This window comes from Denticeps clupeoides, chromosome 1 (genome assembly GCF_900700375.1).
Source record: "Denticeps clupeoides chromosome 1, fDenClu1.1, whole genome shotgun sequence".
NCBI classification, from domain to species: domain Eukaryota; kingdom Metazoa; phylum Chordata; class Actinopteri; order Clupeiformes; family Denticipitidae; genus Denticeps; species Denticeps clupeoides.
Genome location: NC_041707.1, coordinates 17362348 through 17383688, shown reverse-complemented (window position 1 = coordinate 17383688; position 21341 = coordinate 17362348). Strand labels below are relative to the sequence as shown.

Here is a 21341-nt window from a genome sequence, read left to right as displayed (position 1 = left end):
TAGCATTAATGGCCAGGAAGTCAAACGATGCTCAGCTGGTGTCAAGCACCACAGTGACCGGTCGGTTCTGCAACCGTGACTACGACATTCGCCTCTCCAGATGGCACCCTGTCGGCGCGCGCAGCGGTGGTGCGCATGCGCGCAGGCGCGCGCCGCCTCGGGGCCCGGGGGGGCGGGGTTGACGGGACGGGGGGGCGTGGTCCGGCGCAGCGCGAGCTCGAGTCTGGCTCGGGCAGCGCGAGGTGCACCGATTGCGCAGCGGGCAGCATGGCATCGTCTCTGGGGAGGAACGAGCTCCGCGCCGCCGACTGGATGGCGAGTTTGCCGGAGAGGCTGCACGGCGTCCCCCTCGCCAACCTCGCCGTTCCCGGTAAGTCGCGTCTCCGGTGGGGCAAAAAAAAAAAAAAAAAAAAAAAAAAGCTTTTCACTTCAAGGCTTCCTTCGTTTTGACGTCGTTAAAGTTGCCGTTTTAGTGACGGGATTGTCCGTGCCGCAGGCTGGAAGAAGTTCTTGACGGGTTGACGGGGCCGGTTTACGCCGCGTCTTGACGCCTTCTTGCTCGGGCAAACATGGCCACAAGTGAAGCTGACACTTGTTGCTCAAGGGCGGAACGAAAGCGCGGAGAAAGTCGCGCCCCAGATGCAATTTCCTGCCGGGGAACCAGAAAGCGACGCCGGCGCTGCACAGTGACCGGTTAATCCACAGATTATCACAGGCGGCAAATAAACCATAATCACCTCCATCATCATCATCACCACCATCATCATCACCATCATCATCATCATCCAAAACCTGTCAATCCACAGAAAACGTTCCGAGGCAAGTTGCTGCTGTCTGCCGGTTCTGTGTGGTAATACCAGACACTCAGAATGTCCAAATGATTTCTGTTTCTTAAAGTCTGTCTTTTCCCACCGATCTTAAAAGTTAGGAAATATGAGGAAACCAATTCAGTGTGCTTGAACAGGAGCATCTACATAATATTTTCTTAGTAATATATTTAAATATTAAGTTTTTTTTAAACCATATTTTGCTAATTATACGTTATAAAATACGTTATATGATGTGAAATTATGATAATATGGTCATAATGCACACATTTTTGTGTTTATATAAGAATCCCGGATGCGTGATGTAGTAACAGAATAATTCTGAGGGGTCTTCTCGGGGTCGCTCCTGGAATCGAGTCGGTTTGCTTTGGGCAACAGGATCTGGGTGGCCCAGACTGAGTAGTGATGAAAAGAAAAACGAATTGATTTTAAATCAGTTGCAGACCTAGTTCCAGCCCTGGGGCAAATAGAAAGCGGAATAAACAAATAAACGAATAAACGGTTAAGAAGTCAGAGAGAGGACCCGGTGAATGAAATGTTGCTCGGCTTGTTGCTTTCTGTAAACCATTGGACATGAAAATATCATCAGTGTTCATCAATGTGCGTATAATGAACATAATTGGGACGTTGATTTAGTTGTCGGAAGATGTACTCGCTTTTAAACTTGCATCCTGCTCTCAGCGGTGGTTTGTTCCACCATTGTGGCCCGTTGTATCCAAGCAGTGCTAATATGTTCTGGAAATCCAGGCCAGTGCCACCCATGCTAAACAGCAAATTGACGTGTAATTGGATCAGACGATATTAGGAAACTAATATGGCTGATTGAATTTATTGTAACCACACCGCATATGTCCAAGATCTCAAGAACCCAATCCTGTCTTTAATTGGCTCGTAGGAAATACACGACTGCTTCCAGTGGCAGCCCTCCCAGTTATGTTCCGAGATCCATATGGCTGGTGTTTGCAAATCTCCTCCCGCACTAGCCTCAGCGTCAGAACACACAGGCCACCGCCACATAGCTTCCCCTCGGGCATCCAATTTCGTCTCAGCGTTAGGCTTCTTTGTGCATCTCTTTGTGAAGCTGGGCTTCAGACAGCACTGCGTCCTTTTTCTGCTGGATTGAAGCGGCCCTTGTTGTGTCAGTGTGGATAATGCCAATGGCCTCACTGTGAAAGTTTCAATATTTGAGCTGTGACAGTCTGAACTGAAGCAAATAGTGAAGATTTGCTGATCTTAATGGGCTCTGGATCAGCTCTTGGAACCCTAGAATATGCAACATTTTATATAATAAAAAGTTATACTAAAAACCTGTTAGCTGTTGGACAGCTTTTATGAGTCATTCATCTACGTGTTTCTCTATGACCAGATTTTCTGCTTCACTTTTCTCATCTTTTTACGTATAATATGTTGATATCTGCAATATTTTCTTCAGCAGAAAGTAGATTTTAAAGCAGATGACATGACATGATTGCCCAATTGTATTCACAAGGAACGGATTTTCAGTCAGGGAATCCTTATTACAGCCCTCCCCTTTTTTTAAAGGAAAAGGTGCAGGAAATAAAAAAATGGGGCAGTGGTGGCCTAGCGGTTAAGGAAGCGGCCCCGTAATCATAAGGTTGCCGGTTCAAATCCCGATCCACCAAGGTACCACTGAGGTGCCACTGAGCAAAACACCGTCCCCACACACTGCTCCCCGGGCGCCTGTCATGGCTGCCCACTGCTCACTCAGGGTGATGGGTTAAATTTCACTGTGTGCACCGTGTGCTGTGCTGCTGTGTATCACACGTGACAATCACTTCACTTTAAAGTCATCATCTCACATAATCATCAGGTCATGTATAAATATGGCATATTTAAATGCTCAGAAATCAGTTTCTTTTTCTTACGTTCCTGACATTTTATACTGGTGTTTGATACAGGGAATTATTTCTTGACAGGTTTCAGTAATATGAATTATTTCTCTGTGTATCTTGGCATTTTGTACTAAATTTAAGTAGATGCATATTTTCTGAGATAAATGCTGGTACATGTGAGAGTGTTCCAGTAATGCTTCACAATATCACACTTCTTGAATATGGAACAGAAAAGCTTTCCATCTCACTGCCCAAGTATTACTGGCATGAGAGGGGCGTGAAGAGAAGCAGTAAGCAGTCACTGCTGCTGCTGCTTCAGAAATTTGGAAGGGAATAATTTTTAACATCTTGTTATTTATCATTTTGTCTACTGATTACAGAATTTATTGTAAATTGTTATAATGGTATCACAATGCGGTGTATGACATTCCGTGACGTTCACTCATGCCTTGGTCTGGCAGCATGCACTTTTACACTTCTGCAACAGTGCTGGATAGTTGCATTCATGATGCCACCTTATGCTTTGAAGGCTTCAAAGTACACATGCAAATTATAGACGGATCTTAGAGCTGCATTCCCCTCAGTGAAATTCCTGGTTTAATTCCGTACTTCCGTAATGGTTGTAGGAGGTTTGTAGCCACTAGGCTACTTCCCCATTATAGATAGTCATCTCCGCCCATATGCCTCCTGGAGAAAGTCTTGCAAGGTCTGGGCTTTAATTCTTTACTTCTTCTTAAATTCGTACCATCCATCATGCAGGGTCATTACCTGTTTAGCAGCCTGTGTCGTACATTAAATATCTTGGCTAAATGCCCAGACTTTTGAGACCTCTTAAACTGGCACTGACTTGGTGTCTTTGAGGTGTAGATAGCAGCGTGATCATGGGTTTTGGATTAGCAGGATAGCAGGAATATTATCAGCGACAGACCTGAATTTGCATGTTTCAGTGTTTGACTAGCTGTCCAGTCTTGTCCACGTAGACTTCTCAGGACAGCCAATGGATGTGTCACACCAGACGAGACCCAAATCTTTTGAAAACAGCCTAATTACTGCTCATATAGAAAAGGATTTCATCTAAGTAGGGTAGTCAAAAATGTATTTTATGATATTAATCAATACTAATATTTAGGATTGATTTTGATACCAATTAGCAATTGTATCACTACTTAAATTCCAGTTTTGCATCTTCCAGTTTTCAATTTTCAACAGGCATTGCAGCAAGCAACCCTATGAACCAAAAGACCCAGGTTCAAAACCCACTTACTACCATTGTGTCCCTGAGCAAGACACTTAACCCTAAGTTGCTCCAGGGGTACTCTCCCTGTATCTACTAATTGTAAGTCGCTCTGGATAAGGGCATCTGATAAATGCTGTAAATGTAACCAAAAGCAAGGGCACTGTCATGAAGTTTATCGGTTTGGGTCAGGTTCGGGCTCAAATTTTGTCATTTTAATTGAACTCGGGTGATGTCATGTCAGGTCAGGTGGTGAAATGATTGGTCAGCAAACATGAACTTCAGGTCTATAGTACCTATGGATGTGTAATATGTCATAAAGTTCATATTGCGATATAAATTTAACCATAGACGTTAGATGGTATATATTGCAGTATATAATTTGAGAAGTAAATTTAAATGTAACGTTTTTTGAAAGGGTAATGTGTGTCCATAGCACAGGCACTGCAGCAGGAAGTTGTATAATAAACTTTGTAATATCTGGGGAATTCTACAGAAAGTGGATCTACTGTCACACCCATAAGGCCAGAGAAATACCAGGTATTGGTATGATGCCAGCAATTATAAAAAAAATCAGGATTTTCTGTATTCAGCTGTAGAGTTTACATATTGTCAGAAAATATTTAAATAATACAATGCTTGTTCATATTTTATCATGCAGTACCTCCAGGCATCAAACAGGCTAGGACCAACTCTGGTCATATCCGTGTGCGCTGTCAGTACCCAATCAGTACAACTTGCCCGATCGATTCCATGCCTGTGTGCGTATGTGTACTCTGAAAGTCACCATGTTACAGCCTAAACCTAAACCTAACCAACCAATCGTGTACTGACACACTCGTACTTAGTGAACCCAGAAGTGCACAGCGCGCAGTCTCCCGGATTACTGACAGATTGAACTCTTGTTTTATTTTATTCATTGAGTCTGCAGTTTTTTAAAGACCATTAATCTCTAGATTTAAGTATTGCTGGTCATTTTTAATGATATTCACAGCCTTATTTTTTGGGAAACCCGAATTTAGGACTAAAAATCCATGGAAACTTATTAAATGTGGTAATCAGTGATGGTAATCAGTGTCAGATGGGCATGATCTGGGCTTGGATTTCACCTGCAACCTCTATCACAGTTTGTTATCTATTTATCAATTTAATTATTTATCAATTTCTTTATGTAGTGCAAATATTTATATATAGAGAGAGTTCTGACTTTTTAAAAAAATATTTTTTAAATATTCATTATTTATTAAAAAAAAAAAAGTTCCTGTCTTTGTTTTTTCTCCCTCTGTATTATCAAAAATAGTATCGAGTATCAAGTAACGTCCTTAGTACTTGATACTCGAGTTTGAAATTCACTAGTTGTCATAAACAAGACAGCCCAGATCTGAGCTGTACCTAGAGCGAGGCCATTGTTATTCGGATTGGCGCTAGTCATGTGCTGCAGATTTAAGATGAAAAGGGACAGTGTAGAGCCTTTGATAATCTGTTCCAGTCTATGCTGCCCCAGCAGTAATTTGTGCTACTGGGACTACTGATATGATTGCACAATCAAATTTTAGCAGCAGCTGTCGCCCGAGTAAATTAAATCTCTACTGGGCCTTCATTATGTTGTTGAATGATGAATTAAATGTTATAATGGTTCCAAAAAATATTGGAGTGTGTAATGAAAGAAGGCTGGTTAATGATTCTGATGGGGTTGTTAGGGTGGTTTGATTTCCTGAAGTCTATGATCAGTTTCTGTATATGTGAAATAGAACAGGATCTGAAAGCACTGAAACCAAGGGTGGGTAACACAATCGCCTATGGACCAGAAGACCCAGGTTCAAACCCCACTTACTACCATTGTGTCTCTGAGCAAGACACTTAACCCTAACTTGCTCCAGGGGGACTGTCCCTGTAACTACCGATTGTAAGTCGCTCTGGAAAAAACTATTCTTTCTAGTTTATTTGGAGGAGGTCTTGTGCCTTGTTCTTGTCTGCTCTTGTTCTTGTCTGCTACTAAAACTTTCAACCACTTAAAGCCAGCACAATAGTTAGCTCCAGTTATTTCATAACGTACATGGATCAAATAAATGGGCAAGAGGCGGGCCCAATTGTGTTGAATCATGCCTAGTATTAGGAAAGAAAGATAATGGTCATGAGATACTACGTTTGTTACCACCAGACTATTACAATCAGATATAATCAAGATCAGCCCCTTTTACACACCCTAAAATAACCACAAAGTGGTCGGGCATTGTTGCTGACTGAATCGAGGTCCGTATAAAAAGGAGAATCAAGCATGTCGTCCAGATACATGAACAGGGTGTGAGATTTTGGGGATGTGAAAGTTATTTGGCACGTCAGGGGAAATTAATGTGATGGACAACAAGCGTACTTTTTGAAATGTGTCACACAAGTGCATTGCTAGCAAATGCACCAAAGAAATCGCTATTTCATTATCTACCATCATTATCTTGAATGCAATTCCAGCTCAAGGCATTCTGACTTCTGACAAAACAGACAACAGCGACCTGTTGTGTTACACGTCCCACCTCTGGGTTTGTAACGATGGCATGCTGTTGGTGGAACATGAAGTGGGGTCTGCTTGCGGGGCAACATTGGGGGCTTGCCGCAGGAGAGACAGTTTTCGAGGCTTATTAAGGCAGACCGCGCAAGATCTGTGCCAGCTGTTTCCCTTTTGTTCGCCATTGAAAGCAGTTTGCACCTCCTCCTCTGTGATGGTGAATAGGGTATGGCTGTGGTGGGGGCGGGATTTGCATTGTTTTTAATCTAGCACAGGACTGATTGGTCTACCATTTCTAGAGATGCAAATTTTACTGATGTGGAGGTGCTGGTAACAAATGTATTCATTAGTTAAGCCATGCACAGCAGGAAGAGAATATTTTTCAGTAATTTCTATTAAAGATCATTTTTTTAAAGTGAATTTAATATAATATTTTTGATCTTTTAGCACCAAACAAGGTCGTTGAAAGCCCTGATCATGTACTTGTGTCCATTTCACACTATTCTGTCTCTCATCGTACATTTCCAGCTGGCAGACACTTGTGTCCTTGCATCTGTGAGTGTGATGAGAGCAAAGCATGCTGGGAGGATTGCCAGCATCCATTCACTTTTAGAGATCAGCTGTGGTCTCAATGGGTCCTGTTGCAACAGAAGTGGCCTTACTTTAGTTGTTCTCCACAACCAAACTGAACTTGTTGTCTCATTTTCTTTACTCACAGAACACACAAATTACAAATTGTGTCATGCTCACAAAAATCACTGCCTTTTTTGCTGGGGTAATTTCAAGTTCATTTTGCTTTGCAGCACCCTCATTGTTGCCATGGGATTTAATCACTTGTGCAGAAACCACAGATTCACACAATAAAGAGGCAACTTTTATGAACACAGAGGCACACAAAAAGGAAAGGCAGCAGACTCACTTAAGATGTTAAGAGCCTAATAGCTTTTTCCCAGAAAATTGAAAGGCTTTTTGTTGTCAAAAGTATGCATCACAAATGCATCTCTCCCAGAGCTGAATTACAAACTGCTAAAAGCTTCTTTTTTTTCTGCCTTTTTGAAAGGCGAAGGGCACTGTTCACAATAAACACCAGGACAAAGGCAATTTTGACACAATATCCCACGCACATATAACTTCCTTGTTTTGACAAATGATAAAATACGTTTTATGGTTCACAGTTGAATTGTAAGTCAAATTGTGTAGCAATAAAATCTGATGTACATTCTACAACCTGCAACACATCCAATAAAATGTGGTCAGTGGTGCAATGGTTAGCGACGTGTCCTCACACTTGGTGGTTTGGCGAATGTAAACTGAACGTGGATGTGTGTACGTGTGTGTGTGCCCTGGCACCCCGATCTGAGTTACTCCATGCCCTGCCCCCAGTGTCCCGGTGTTCGGCACTCTCGACCCTGAATAACAGGATTAAGTGGTTAAGGATAGTGTGTGTGAGAGAGAGAGAAAGAGAGAGAGAGAGAGAGAGAGAGCCCTGTGCTCAGGAGCTGTCTATGGTGCTGACCCAGGGACCCAAGTAATCATTTGTAACCGAGTACCTTGTTATGACTTTCAGGGTCTCTCAAGGCAACTTTCCTTACAATTTTCAGTCACTGTCATAATTCAAATAACCATTTAAAAATGTTTTGTGTTTATTGCATCCAGATTACATTCCAAAATACATTATTACTGTGCTGTACATATTCTCCTAAATATCTTTTTTGTCTATTTGAACCCATTATAAAATAATTGAGATTTGATTGCTCCCAGGCCAAAGAAATAACTAACATAACCAAAACTGTTCACATCAACCCCAAAGAGGCACAGTGTTGTTTAAAAAAATGTGTCTTATATTTACTTATGATAGGAATTATATTTTTTCACAGCTGGCTCAAAGGACCCTTTCTGAATTCGCCCAATGTGGTAACAGGAAGTCTGGTGTTGATAGACTAGTGTAATAGAGGTAACAGTGGAAGGGATCTGTTGTCTAAATGTGATATTTAAATAGTAAATATAGATATACAGTAATAGTAAATAGACAGTACAGCGGCAACTGAAGCCTCTCTGCTCTTCAGCTACACTATTGTTCATTTTCTAGCAGATTTTTCGGAAATCCTACAGCAAACCACTTTGATCAGGGTTTGCCTTCCCCATGTATATTGCGCTTTTTTTCATATGAGAACAGGGACAATGGAAATGATTCCCTGCATCCATCAAGTCACTGGGATTGCTCCAATTTTTTAGAGCTTTAAACCTGTCTCTCTATCCAATTGTGTCACATAATCCTTTATTTGTTCAGCACATTTTCAACCCCAGGTCCTTTGGCTAAAAAATAGATAAATGGGAGAGATTAAGTGACCAGAGGATGAAATTACAAGGCCTCTAGAGATATAAAAGCAACTTTATTTCTTGTAATGATGCTTTTTTCATCATTTTCTTTCCTTAGAGGGGCTCAGATGATATGATACTCTGGGAGAGAAATGTCATTTTTTTTTGGACGCGAGAGTTTGTGAAGAGAGGCCTGAAAGAAAAGAATATACTTATGCTTTCCCCTGACTTGAATGTTAATGCTTTTAAGACTATATCACAACACTAGATGAATACACTGTTCTCTCTCATATGTAATCACATTTACTGTGAAGCACATCACACAGTGAAATGGGTCCTCTGCATTTAACCCGTCAACCTTAGTGGGCAGTCATGAAAGGCGCCTGGGGAGCAGGGTGTGGGGACGGTACCTTGCTCAGTGGCACCATGGTGATTCAGGATTTTAACTGGCAACCTTCTGATTACAGGTCCACTTCCTTACCCACTATGCCACCACTGCCCCTGTAAATGCTTCATGTAAGTTTATCCCCATCTGACTGCCACTTCATTTTTGAGAGTGGCCGGTAGTACTGCATGGTATAAACGATATACGACAGAAATTTGGCTAAAAGGAGAGATTTTGATTATACTGGCCTACCGCAGAAATATCCGCTTGTCGCGAAAATGACAAAGTTGCATCATGCAAATCCACACCTATTTGCAGCACGAGGCATTAGTTTGGGCTAGATCACAGAGTGCACGACAGGAATTAATCGAATCCTTAAAAATTCCTAAATTCCTAAAAAGTAGGGTTAGGTGGATTTCAGAGTACACATGCGCGGAATCGATCGGGGAAGTGGTCTGGATTCGTCACGGACCTCCTTTTCGCCATAGCTGAATGCCCATTTACATTGCGTTGGTCAATGTGAAAGTGTAGTGATTGTGAAACACTGCAGCACAGTACATGGTGCACACAATGAAATCCCTACCTCTATTACACAAGTCTGTCAACACCTGACTTTCTATTACCACATTGGTCGAATTTGAGCCAGCTGTAAAATCAAATAAAATATTATTCAAATGGTAAGTAAATGTAAGATATTGTCATTTTTCTTTTAGATTTTTATTTTTTTTAAACCAAAAAATATTTGGTGCCCTTGTAATCCTGGAGGAACTGCATGATAAAATATGAACAGGCATGCCCAGATATTATTTTATCTGGTATATGGTTATGCTAAATGTGAATGCATCTGTAAAAAGTTTATTATACAATTTCCTGATACCTTATCAATTACATACTGAAATATACCATCAACTAGGGGTGTTGAAATGAATCGATGTATTGTGATGCAGATGTGGGTGATTCTGGTGAATCGACGCAGTGCAGAATCCATTACATCATAATGACGTTGCTTGGTGATGACTGGTAGTGACTGTTGCTGCCTGATCTGAGTACAGCGCAGTACTCGGCATCCTTGTTCTAGTAACCACGGTTAATTGTTGAACTTTGAACTTTGCATGCTGTGACGTATTTTCGTGCGATCAATAGAATCCAAGCGGGAGAGTGTTCCTTCTGCCACGTCGAAACACACACACATGATGCAAGAAGGGAGGAAAAGCTGATATTTTTCTGAGTGTCCAGAGATTATGTCTTACCAGGAGTTACCAATGAAGGTTCACCTCTACTGTCTACCGTCTATGGTTCCATTTATGTTGTAATATGAAATTTATTCCATATCTCACAGCCCGAGTGGGCAGACAGACTCACGGACAGACAGACAGATACATGGATGTGCACGGGACATCAAACTGTGTGGTGAGAGTCTAATCTCATTTAAATGAAGCTGTCACCTGTCACTATAAAGATGCAGAATGGAGGTAGTGCAGATTGCTGATGAACAGGACACGGAGAAATGGCAGATATGTGGCGGACAGATGGAATGAGTAACAATGTTGGAATCAGAGAGGCCGAGGGAAGAGATGATGACGCAGGAATAGGTGAGCCCAGCAGTGTTGGTAATGACCTGTGAAGCTGGGGTCTTGTTAGACATGGCCGTTTTTCACTCTCACGCTTCAGCGGCTGGACTGAAGCCTCTCTGCTCTTCACTCCTCCACCATGACCGACCAGATATTCTTAGTGAAATGAAAGCGTTAGGGAGCAGCAAGAATCGGTAGAGCCAGTTCAGGCTGGGCATTATGATTTTTAGAAAAACAGAGATAAGCTCAAATTAATGAACATATAAAGCAAAATAGCACACATTAACAAAATAAATAAGGACAAATATGAGAACACAATTGCACTTCCTTCACGTCATTCAAATTTTATAGGCAGTGAAATCTAAATCTACACAGTAAAACAACATTATTTCTGTTAAATTTGTTCTTCAGTGACTATAAACAAAACAACCCGAGTTGTGTAAGCTTGAAATCAGCTTCGGAGGAGAACTGTCCACCATTAGTTTTGCTGCCCTCGTCTCCGCTGTCAGTCATTCTGGTCTATTCTAGCTGCACCTGCTCCGGTAACACAGAACGCGCTGTCACCTCTGTCATCGGAGGTGTCAATGGTGTGACATCATTTATTATAATCAAACGTGATGAGGACACAGAATGTGTTATTTTATGGCCACTAGTGATCGAGAGAATACTTTACTTTACTTTACTTTACTTTACTTTACTTTACTTTGCAGAATACCACCAAAGCTGTGATTGTGACTATTTAGTTAATTACTGTTCATGCACAGGACAGCCATCTTGGATTGGGGAGTTGTGTAGTCCACCCGAATTTAAGAGTCAGAAATCTGACCTCAGAGGGCTTTCTGAAAGCAATTGAGATGTCCAAGTTTGTAGAAACATTGCGCAGTTTCTGAACAATAAAGGGAAGTTCTAAAGCTCAAGCTCCTGTAGAACCCAACCAGAGTGTACAAATAAAATGGGAAATGGGCGGCTCAGAACAGTGTTACGAGCCGGTCTAGGGGCTCTGGCCCATAACAAAAGAAAGGACACAAAACGTAAACCTACTAAGACGAAACAGAGAATTTTAACAAGTATTTTATTAACAACGAAATATATAAATAAAGATTACAAATATATAAATAAACGAATTACAAAGAATAACAGCTAACAAAACAGGAAAACAGAGAAAAAACAAACAAACACCGAAGCAGGCCGACACAACAAGTTGCATCGCCTCCTAGGGGAAGCGCAGGGGAAACCGGCAGTGATGTCTAAGGGAAATGGTAGGAAGGCGGGCGGGGTGGATGGCACGGCAAGCGCAGCCCCGAAAAGGAGACTGAGGCTCCTTTTATTCTGTCTGTCCCACAGCAGGAACAGGTGGACTCAATTTACAATCACCAGGCACCTGCAAACAACACAAAACACACAACAGAAACACACCCCAAATACCAGGACGTAACACCAGACGTCTGCTAAAACAGACCACGTTGTGGACCAGGCGTCATGTGTGATTGGAAGAAAAAGGCCAGGTAACACAAGGTCGTGTTGAGGTAAACTTTTTTCATAAGAATGCGTGTTTTTAGCATAAAACCATGCGTTAAAATGCAGCCGAATTATGTCCCATATGGCCTTGTGTCTTTCCTCTACCTCCGCTTGTTTATTTTTGCTCCGCCCTGTCCTGCAGGCATCAGTGCCCGAGAGAGACCGAGTGTGTTGGCTGTTTTTTTAATAATGAAAAGTCTCCGCGTCACGTGACACAACAAATCGATTATGAACTTTGTTGCTAACTCTTTTAGTAAACGATTTTTATTTAATTTAATCGAAGCATTGTTGCAGCCCCACTGTTTATGTTATCAGAGCCTCTATTCCCCTGTAAGTCATGGCAGGCATAGCAACCTTTAATGATTTATTTTTGTCAGGTCTAATCTGAGACATGAAAGTCTTTAAAAGGGAGTGGCTTTTTGCAATTACATATTTTAGTAATTTTAATTCCTTCTTTGATAAGTTTCACTCTTAATTTGTGCTATTTTGTCTTTTCGTTTTTGAGGCTTGGTTATTGTGTTGATTGTTGATTTAGACAAGGTGCCTTATTGGCTCCAACGTGGCATTTTAATAATCAGACTGGTGATTAAGAAAATGAAAAAAAAAAAAACAGTGTGGGTGATAACAGTTGAATGTGATTTTTATCAACTTTGACACAGTAATTTTAAAATCACTCTTACCAGAGAGCGTGGATAGTTGGTAATTGAGGGTTTTTAACAAACCTGCTCTTATTATTTGGAACTTTGCCACCCAGACCTTCCTGCTAGATTATGTAACTCATTATTATATAACGTGCTGCATGCTACTTACTTACCTTTGATGATGACAGCACTCTCAGCTGCCCTGAACCCAAGATGTTTGGTGCAAACAGGAAGTCTGTGTTTTTCAGAAAAAAAAATGTATTAAACCACTGGTTCTACAGAATTTTTTTTCATCTAATCACCGAGCAACTGCAATGCTTTGCACGTTTTTGAAGCCAGTTCCTTTTTTACAGGAGGGGTGGGAAATTCTCTGGGCAGACAAAGCATGAGAGAGGGGAGGTAACCTTTCCCCTTATGACAAGATAAGGGGATAAATTCCAGATCCGACTGTCTGAGCTGCCGCTCTCTGAGCGACGAAGCAGAATGACCAAAGCACGCTTTACAACAATCGCCATTTCTAGCCACTGAAAAAATATCAGTGAAATCTTTATAATATCTCAGTTTTGTTATTGAAATAATAACTAGCGTTCATACTGTTGTATTTCTTTTTTAAATATCTGTTGTCATTAAGTTGCAAACCTGTATGACAGTTTAATCAGTGCGTGAACATATTCAGAATCATATTCAGCCATTCATTCATAAATATGTAATGCTAATGACTTTCTGTAACAAATTTCAGATAGGTGTTGAATGTGTTTGTATTATGCAAGACAAAGACAGAGAAGGTTTACTGCAGTAACAATCCCCTGCAGTAAAATTTCATTCATTCCATTTTCATATGTTCATTTTTTTTTCGCTCCTGGCAGAATTGAGGCTTTCATCAGATATTTGTTGCTTCTGCGGAGGGTGGCTTGGTGATTTGCAGCAGAGGCTCAAGTGTTTTTCTCATTTGAAGGGCAACAGGAAGTGGGATTCTGTTACTGTTACGGCCCTTCTTTATCACTATGTATATAGGCATAAGTTTTATATATATTTATAACAGTAGTTTATTAAGGAGGCACATATGCATTAACAATATGTAAATGACGGATATGAATACTCTGAAACAATATCACCACTGCATGCAGCAGTCCTCATTACCAGAACTCCAGTGCTCCCTGAATCGTTACAGGCAGGACACATTAGGACACATTATGGATAAAAATCTGTCAGATACCTTTATTTCCCAATTGGGAAATATATAAGCAGGCATCGCTGAGCCTTATCTATTATTAGAACATCCAGACCTGAAGTGGGAACAGAAATTACAGCCACAGTTTCCTGTCATATCCCATTGTTTAAACTTAATTAGTTTTTCCTTGCTAATTTCTATGTAGGTGAACAGCCTATAAACTTATACACAATGTCTGTTCAAGTAATTGAAGGGTGACAAATGGTGACAAATAAGGCATTGCACATATATAGCAAATATAATAGCACATATGCAAGAACAGACTGCAAACCAGCATGCACTGCTTCTATTCCACTGCAGCAGATAATTGCAGTAAATAACTGAAAAAAGGATGTTCTGTTAGAACAGCCAGAAAAGGCTGATATTTAAAGGTCCCCTATTATGATTTCTTTCCTGCTTTTATATACAGTACAGGCCAAAAGTTTGGACACACCTTCTCATTCAATGTGTTTTCTTTATTTTCACGACCATTTACATTGGTAGATTCTCACCGAAGGCATCAAAACCATGAAGGAACACATGTAGAGTTATGTACTTAAAATAGTGGAGACCTGGCCTCCACAGTCACCAGACCTGAACCCAATCAAGATGGTTTGGGGTGAGCTGGAATTGAACGCAGAGTGAATGCAAAGGGGCCAACAAGTGCTAAACACCTCTGGGAACTCCTTCAAGACTGTTGGAGAACCATTTCAGGTGACGACCTCTTGAAGCTCATCGAGAGAATGCCAAGAGTGTGTAAAGCAGTAATCAGAGCAAAACATGTTTTCAGTTAAGTACATAACTCCACATGTGTTCACTCATAGTTTTGATGCCTTCAGTGAGAATCTACCAATGTAAATGGTCCTGAAAATAAAGAAAACACATTGAATGAGAAGGTTTGTCCAGACTTTTGGCCTGTACTGTAGGTCTCAGTGGTCCCCTAATACTGTATCTGAAGTCTTTTTCTGAAATTCAGCCTTAAATGCAAATGAGGAGGAGAGAGGTGGGACGAGGAGGGGCGCGACCTATAAAAGTGAGCGTGCATTCCTAGAAATTACATCATCAGCACCATTCACAAACCACAATGTTTGGCGCAATCAGGAAGTTGTGTCGCCATTTTTCCAGAAAAAAAAAGTATTAACATTTGTTATCATTTTTACATCCAATCATTGAGCAACTTTTTGCACATTTTTGAAGCCATGGGAAGCCATGGTGTGGGAAATTCTCTGTGTGAAAAAAGCATGAGAAAGACGACATAAGAAAGTAAATTCCAGATCCGACCGTCTGAGCTGCTGCTTTCTGAAGAGCAGGACAGAATGGCCAAATCACTCTTTATACATATCACAATTTCTAGCCACTGCAGGGCCATAGACAGGTGAGGGGAACTCGTGTTAATGTTAAATAATTGTGGACCTTTAAAAAAGACAGTCAATCCATAGAAAACAATAGTTTCTCTCAGAGCTGTGGCAGTCATTATTACTGAACGACAGTTATCACATAATTTATTCTGGGCAGTGGTGGCCTAGCGGTTAAGGAAGCGGCCCCGTAATCAGAAGGTTGCCGGTTCGAATCCCGATCCGCCAAGGTACCACTGAGGTGCCACTGAGCAAAGCACCGTCCCCACACACTGCTCCTGTCATGGCTGCCCACTGCTCACTCAGGGTGATGGGTTAAATGCAGAGGACAAATTTCACTGTGTGCACCGTACGCTGTGCTGCTGTGTATCACGTGTGACAATCACTTCACTTCATATTCCGGAGTCAGTAACCTCAGATCAAAATGTGGATTGGTTTTAAGGCCTTAAAACAATCTTTTGTCAAATATTTTTTGGTTTTATTGGCTGAAGGGCATATGATGAGTATCTTGTAACGTATTCATTCTTACGTCACCCCCTCTTAAATGTGGTTTTAGATAACTGAAGACATGGCATAAAGTTAAGATTAGTTGATTAAAAATATTAACAGTGCAACTGCAGTAATATCACAAGAAAATTAGGTTGTGCAGTTGATGACTATGTTTTGGTGGTTATTTGCTAGCTATTTGGTAACTATTGGTTGTAGCCTTGTGGGTATCTCTTATGAGCCTGAAGACCACAAAGTCACAGGTTCACATCCCACTTACCACCATTGTGACTGTCTATTGTATAACTACAGATCTGTATAAGCGCGTCTGATAAATGGCATCATTTTAATTGTATATGAATTGTTATATGAATTGTTGCTGTTGTGCTTTTGTTAGTGGAATTGTAGAAACTGACATATTAATCTTGTTGTTTCAGGTTCTCACGACTCATTCAGCTTCTACATTGACGAGGCCTCTCCAGTGGGACCTGAGCAGCCTGAGACGGTGCAGAACTTTGTCTCCGTCTTCGGAACGGTGGCCAAGAAGCTGATGCGGAAGTGGCTGGCGACGCAGACCATGAACTTCTGCAGCCAGCTGGAAGCTGGCGTGCGCTTCTTTGACCTGCGCATCTCCACCAAGCCACGCGACCCAGACAATGAGTTGTACTTCGCCCACGGCCTCTTCAGCGCCACAGTGCGGGAGGGCCTGGAGCAGATCAGCACTTTCTTGGCCTCGCATGCTCGCGAGGTGGTCTTCCTGGACTTCAACCACTTCTACGGTGTGCAGAACCTTCACCACGAGAAGCTAGTGCAGATGCTGCGCACGCTATTCGCTGACCGCCTCTGCCCTGTTGTCTTCGCCCAGGAGGTTAGTCTCAAGTATCTGTGGGAGAAGGAGTACCAGGTGCTTGTGTTCTACCACAACCCTGTGGCTCTGGAGGTGCCCTTTCTGTGGCCCGGGCAGATGATGCCCGCCCCCTGGGCCAACACCACCGACCCAGAGAAGCTCATCCAGTTCCTGCAGGCATCAGTAACCGATCGACGCAGGAAGGGGACCTTCTTTGTGTCTCAGATGGTCCTCACCCCTAAAGCCAGTACAGTGATGAAAGGTGTAGCCAGTGGCCTGAGGGAGACGATCACAGAGAGGTAAACCAAATCTGTCCTTTCCTCCCATATCTTTTACTCAGAACTCCACAGGTTGTGGTTGCCTTCTTTTCACTGTTCTTTTCTATATGTTTTTTCCGCAAAACGACTGACTCTTGCTTTTTTATGTAACCACCTTTTACTAGAGGGGTCATTTTGGGTACTATAGATACCTTATTTTCCTGGATTCCATCTCTAAACATACATACTGTCATACTAACCAAAACATACTAGTATTGACAGTTTATAATTATACTACCATTATAAAATGTTTACTGTACCTAAAAAACAACGAACAACCTAACCTAAATATACTTCATATACACTACCAGTCAAAAGTTTAGACACACTTACTCTGTGTGTTTTGAAGACTACTGTGCAAGAAACATATGTAGTATATCTGTAGCAGGAAAAGTGAAGCATGTTTTTCAGTCTGCTTTGTTTAATCACGTCATCATGCTCCATAAGATGCTCATTAATTTCTTAAACATTTTGCCTTGTTTGCAATTACAACCTTCATAGTCCTGTGTGTGTGTGTATGTATGTGTGTGTATATATATATATGTATGTATGTTTTTTTTTTTTTTTTACCACTTATGGGTTTTACCAATTATGGGTTTTGCCATTTTTACATTATACAGTGTTGTATATTGTAAAAATGGCAAAACCCATAAGTGGTAAAAAAAAAAAAAAAAAATACATACATATATATATATATATATATACACACACACATACATACACACACACGAGGAACATTTAAAATAATTTGTGTATATATATATATACACACACACACACACACACACACACACGAGGAACATTTAAAATAATTTGTATATATATATATATACACACACACACACACACACACACACACACACACACACACACACACATGAGGAACATTTAAAATAATTCATAGGGACACCATATTTTTAATACTAAAACGTTATGTAAGGCCATGGTGATGTATGACTGCACGTGGGCATATGAGTTACATGTGCACTTTCTATTCCTGCTGTGAAGCACCAGCTGTAATCTATAAACTCCTTTGACAGACCAGGGCATGAAGCAAGTCTGCTGGGGATGAGGAAATGTGCCATGCCCTCAGTGTCATGCTGTGACAGGAAAGGTCATCAAGGAGCATAAGTGAACAAAAGAGAGAAAAAGGGAAAAACATTGATCTCTTATGTTTTTATTTATTACATGAGACCTGTTTCAAACTTTCTAGAGGGCATGATGTAATAGGTGCCTGCATAAGACTTGCCCATTCACTTCTGGTGTGTTAGTTCTATTATGCGAAATTCAATGCAAATATGTTTCTATGTATATTTTATAGGCGTATTATAGTCCCAATTTGAAAATGAAAGTGAAGTGATTGTCATTGTGAAATACTGCAGCACAGCACATGGTGACACAACAAAATGTGTCCTCTGCTTTTAACCATCACCGTTGGTGAGCAGTGGGCAGCCATGACAGGCGCCCGTGGAGCAGTGTGTGCGGACGATACTTTCCTTAGTGGCACTTTAGCGGACTGGGATTCGAACCAGAGGTCATATAAGACAGAAGACATAATTTTTCTGTTACTCTGCCCGACTGAGTGAATACTTTTATCTTTTTGGAGTGGCCCTAAGAGTGATTTTAAACCCATTTAAAAATATGCTACTGATGTTAAGTATGAAAGCCTAGATTATGAAAACTGGGATAAAATTTCAATCTTTCAAATAACAAACAATGATTAGTAAGGATTACACTATCTAATTACACTATCTAAATTCAGAGTGTGCTGTACCATAATCGAGAAGTCTCACACAGACTCTTACACACATACTGTCTGATACCATTTGTAAATTAGTAGGCAAAAACATACCAGTGGATCCTATGGGAGGATTGGTTGCCAAATTTTGTTTTGTTATTTTCCTCTAACATACTCCCACAAGTTCAGCAACTGTCTGGTTCATTAATTTTTTTGTTAATGTCTGCATAATATAAGGCATTTTTCAAATCTCTACATTCAATGGATCCACAAATGTATTGCTCATTCATATTCTTATTAGGGATGGTATGTTATTTAATTGATTTTATTTCCAAGTATAAACCTTTTAATAAAGCCAAAATGTTAATGAGGTATGTAATAAGTATGACTTATTCTTTTAATTTAGTCCTTCTGATAAGATCTTTTGGGCACCACAAGTGGTTGATATAAAACCTACAGACCTGACAGCTTCATGACACTGACTACTGATGTGCCTTCAAAGTTAAGAGTATCAGACTGGTATATATTGTTTGTATATATAAATGTGGAGTTATTAAAAGATGCTTTATTTTTTGTTAATTAATGCACTGTTCAGACCCATGATTTGTGTCTGCATGTGTGAATGTCTGTCTGTCTGTCTGTCTGTTTTGTGTCCATAGGGCCCTGCCCAGTATGATGCAGTGGATTCGTTCCCAGAGGCCTGGTGAGAGTGGTGTGAACATAATCACAGCTGACTTCGTCGAGTTGGGCGACTTTATAAGCACCGTCATCTCCCTTAATTACCTACTGGAGGAGGAGGATAGTGCCACCTGAGGGACATCAGCGACGCCCCACCAAGCTCCACCATGACCTGCCTCTACCCTCCAGTCTCAATCATTTCCTTTACTCTGTCTGTGGGGGTGCCTCCTTTCTGATGCATTAGGGCTAATCATTTAGCGAAGGGCAGCAGCGGTCCTGCATTCAATGGCAGCCGAATGTTTGGCTGAAAAGGGCATGTAAAGTTATGAATGATTTCTTTGTGAGCTTCTCATTGGCTGAAAAAAACATTGAAATTGAGCCATTTTGTTCAACCAAACACCTCTGGTTCGAGAAAAAAGCTGGTTTCTTGACTAGATTTTATCTGGAGAAAAATAATTCATGTTTTTTGCCTCTTTGTGGTGTAACAGTAAGTTAATTGCACTGGGTGATGGTGAATTGTGTTGTCATCAGTCTATATAGTTTATTACCCACAACAAATATACGCTGTAGTACAGTCTCTCTCTCTCTCTTTCTCTCGCACGCTCTCTCATTCTGGAGAAGCTCTGTCTTCACAGACTTCTCACTCATGGTGTTGAAATCTGGATATCATGGATTGCATGTCAGTGTGAGGTTATGTATGTGTGTCTAATGTAAAACACTCTTGAAGTTTCTCACTTCCAAGGATTTTAAAGGGCAAGCATTATTCTTTTAAATTGTATCAAGAAGCCAAGTTAAAATATGAGTAAATAAAAGCAGATGCTCCGTGTGGAGATTTTTTCGGTGAATTTCAGAGTGTGGTTTAGTATTTTTTTGTATGTTTTAGGGATCCGTTAACTAACGTCCAGGTTTGTGTTGATTAAAGTCCCCTTTTCCTGGTCTATGAGTGTTAAACGAAGGCTCATGCCATTCAGTATTTAAGGTGACCACATCCTTGCCTCACAGACATTCTGTTCTGTCTAAAACCCTTGTTAAATCTTGTAAAATATTTAGAGTGTGCCTATAAGTGATCTCTGTATTTCTGGATCTTGTTCTCTCGTACACTTAAGCACCCAGATCCATGTTAGTCTCTATGCGATGTCTGTTTATGGTGTGCAGTGTCCTTAATCTCATAATTCCCTGATTAAAAATGCATAGTTCTGTATATGTTGTTCAATTCAGAGTCTTTGGCAACGGATAATTTCATTAAATGCAATGCATTTTGAATATTTATTTATTTAACTTTTAATGAATGTTAGTATGAGGTGGAGCTTTGTGTTATTTGCATCATCCTCAGTATCATGTGAGTATTTCAGAATTGTATTTTGCAATATATTTTTCTTCTTTTTCTTCCTCATATCTTATGCCACCATTAATAGTAGAATATGTGCCATGTAAATCAAGAGAAAGCGATGTTTGTGTCTTTACAGGCTGTTAATATTTATGTTATTATACCGCTAAACAGCAGATCTATAAGGGAATGTAATTTTCATTTTTGTCCTGTCGTTTCAAATTGAGCAAAAAATAGCAAACACCACCTTTTGAATAAAGTCAACTGTGTATTGTTATGTGTAAATGAGAGAGGCTGAGAAAGTGAGAAATGACACTCAGTTTTGCTGATCTGATGCTGAGGTGAATTTAGCTCACATTGTAAGGGGTTCACAAATACCATTCTTGCTTTGCAAATACTGTGAAACACAAATATCATGCGAATTCAATAAGCCTGCTTACTGGTGCTGGGAAGTCTTTGTATACTTTGCATTCACACTCAAAGAGATATAGAACTACCACTTCATGGTTGGACTACCACTTCATGTGTGACG

At 40.7% G+C, this 21341-nt stretch overlaps 1 protein-coding gene across 1 annotated transcript; it reads left to right on the top strand.

Annotated features, from left to right (window-relative positions):
- The first annotated feature begins 194 nt into the window (after positions 1-194).
- plcxd3 (phosphatidylinositol-specific phospholipase C, X domain containing 3) lies at positions 195-21094 on the top strand. The gene is made up of 3 exons (XM_028984293.1): positions 195-370; positions 16340-17048; positions 19464-21094. Exons 1-3 carry the CDS (start codon positions 268-270, stop codon positions 19615-19617), a joined length of 966 nt encoding a protein of 321 aa, XP_028840126.1. The 5' UTR covers positions 195-267; the 3' UTR covers positions 19618-21094.
- Positions 21095-21341: the final 247 nt, after the last annotated feature.

What these genes read in the sequence shown, in the direction of transcription:
- plcxd3 (XM_028984293.1), top strand. Translation starts at nt 268, where the DNA reads ATGGCATCGTCTCTGGGGAGGAACGAGCTCCGCGCCGCCGACTGGATG. An exon ending in CGCCAACCTCGCCGTTCCCG is followed by an intron (nt 371 to 16,339) that starts GTAAGTCGCGTC and finishes TTGTTGTTTCAG; the next exon opens with GTTCTCACGACTCATTCAGC. An exon ending in AGGGAGACGATCACAGAGAG is followed by an intron (nt 17,049 to 19,463) that starts GTAAACCAAATC and finishes TTGTGTCCATAG; the next exon opens with GGCCCTGCCCAGTATGATGC.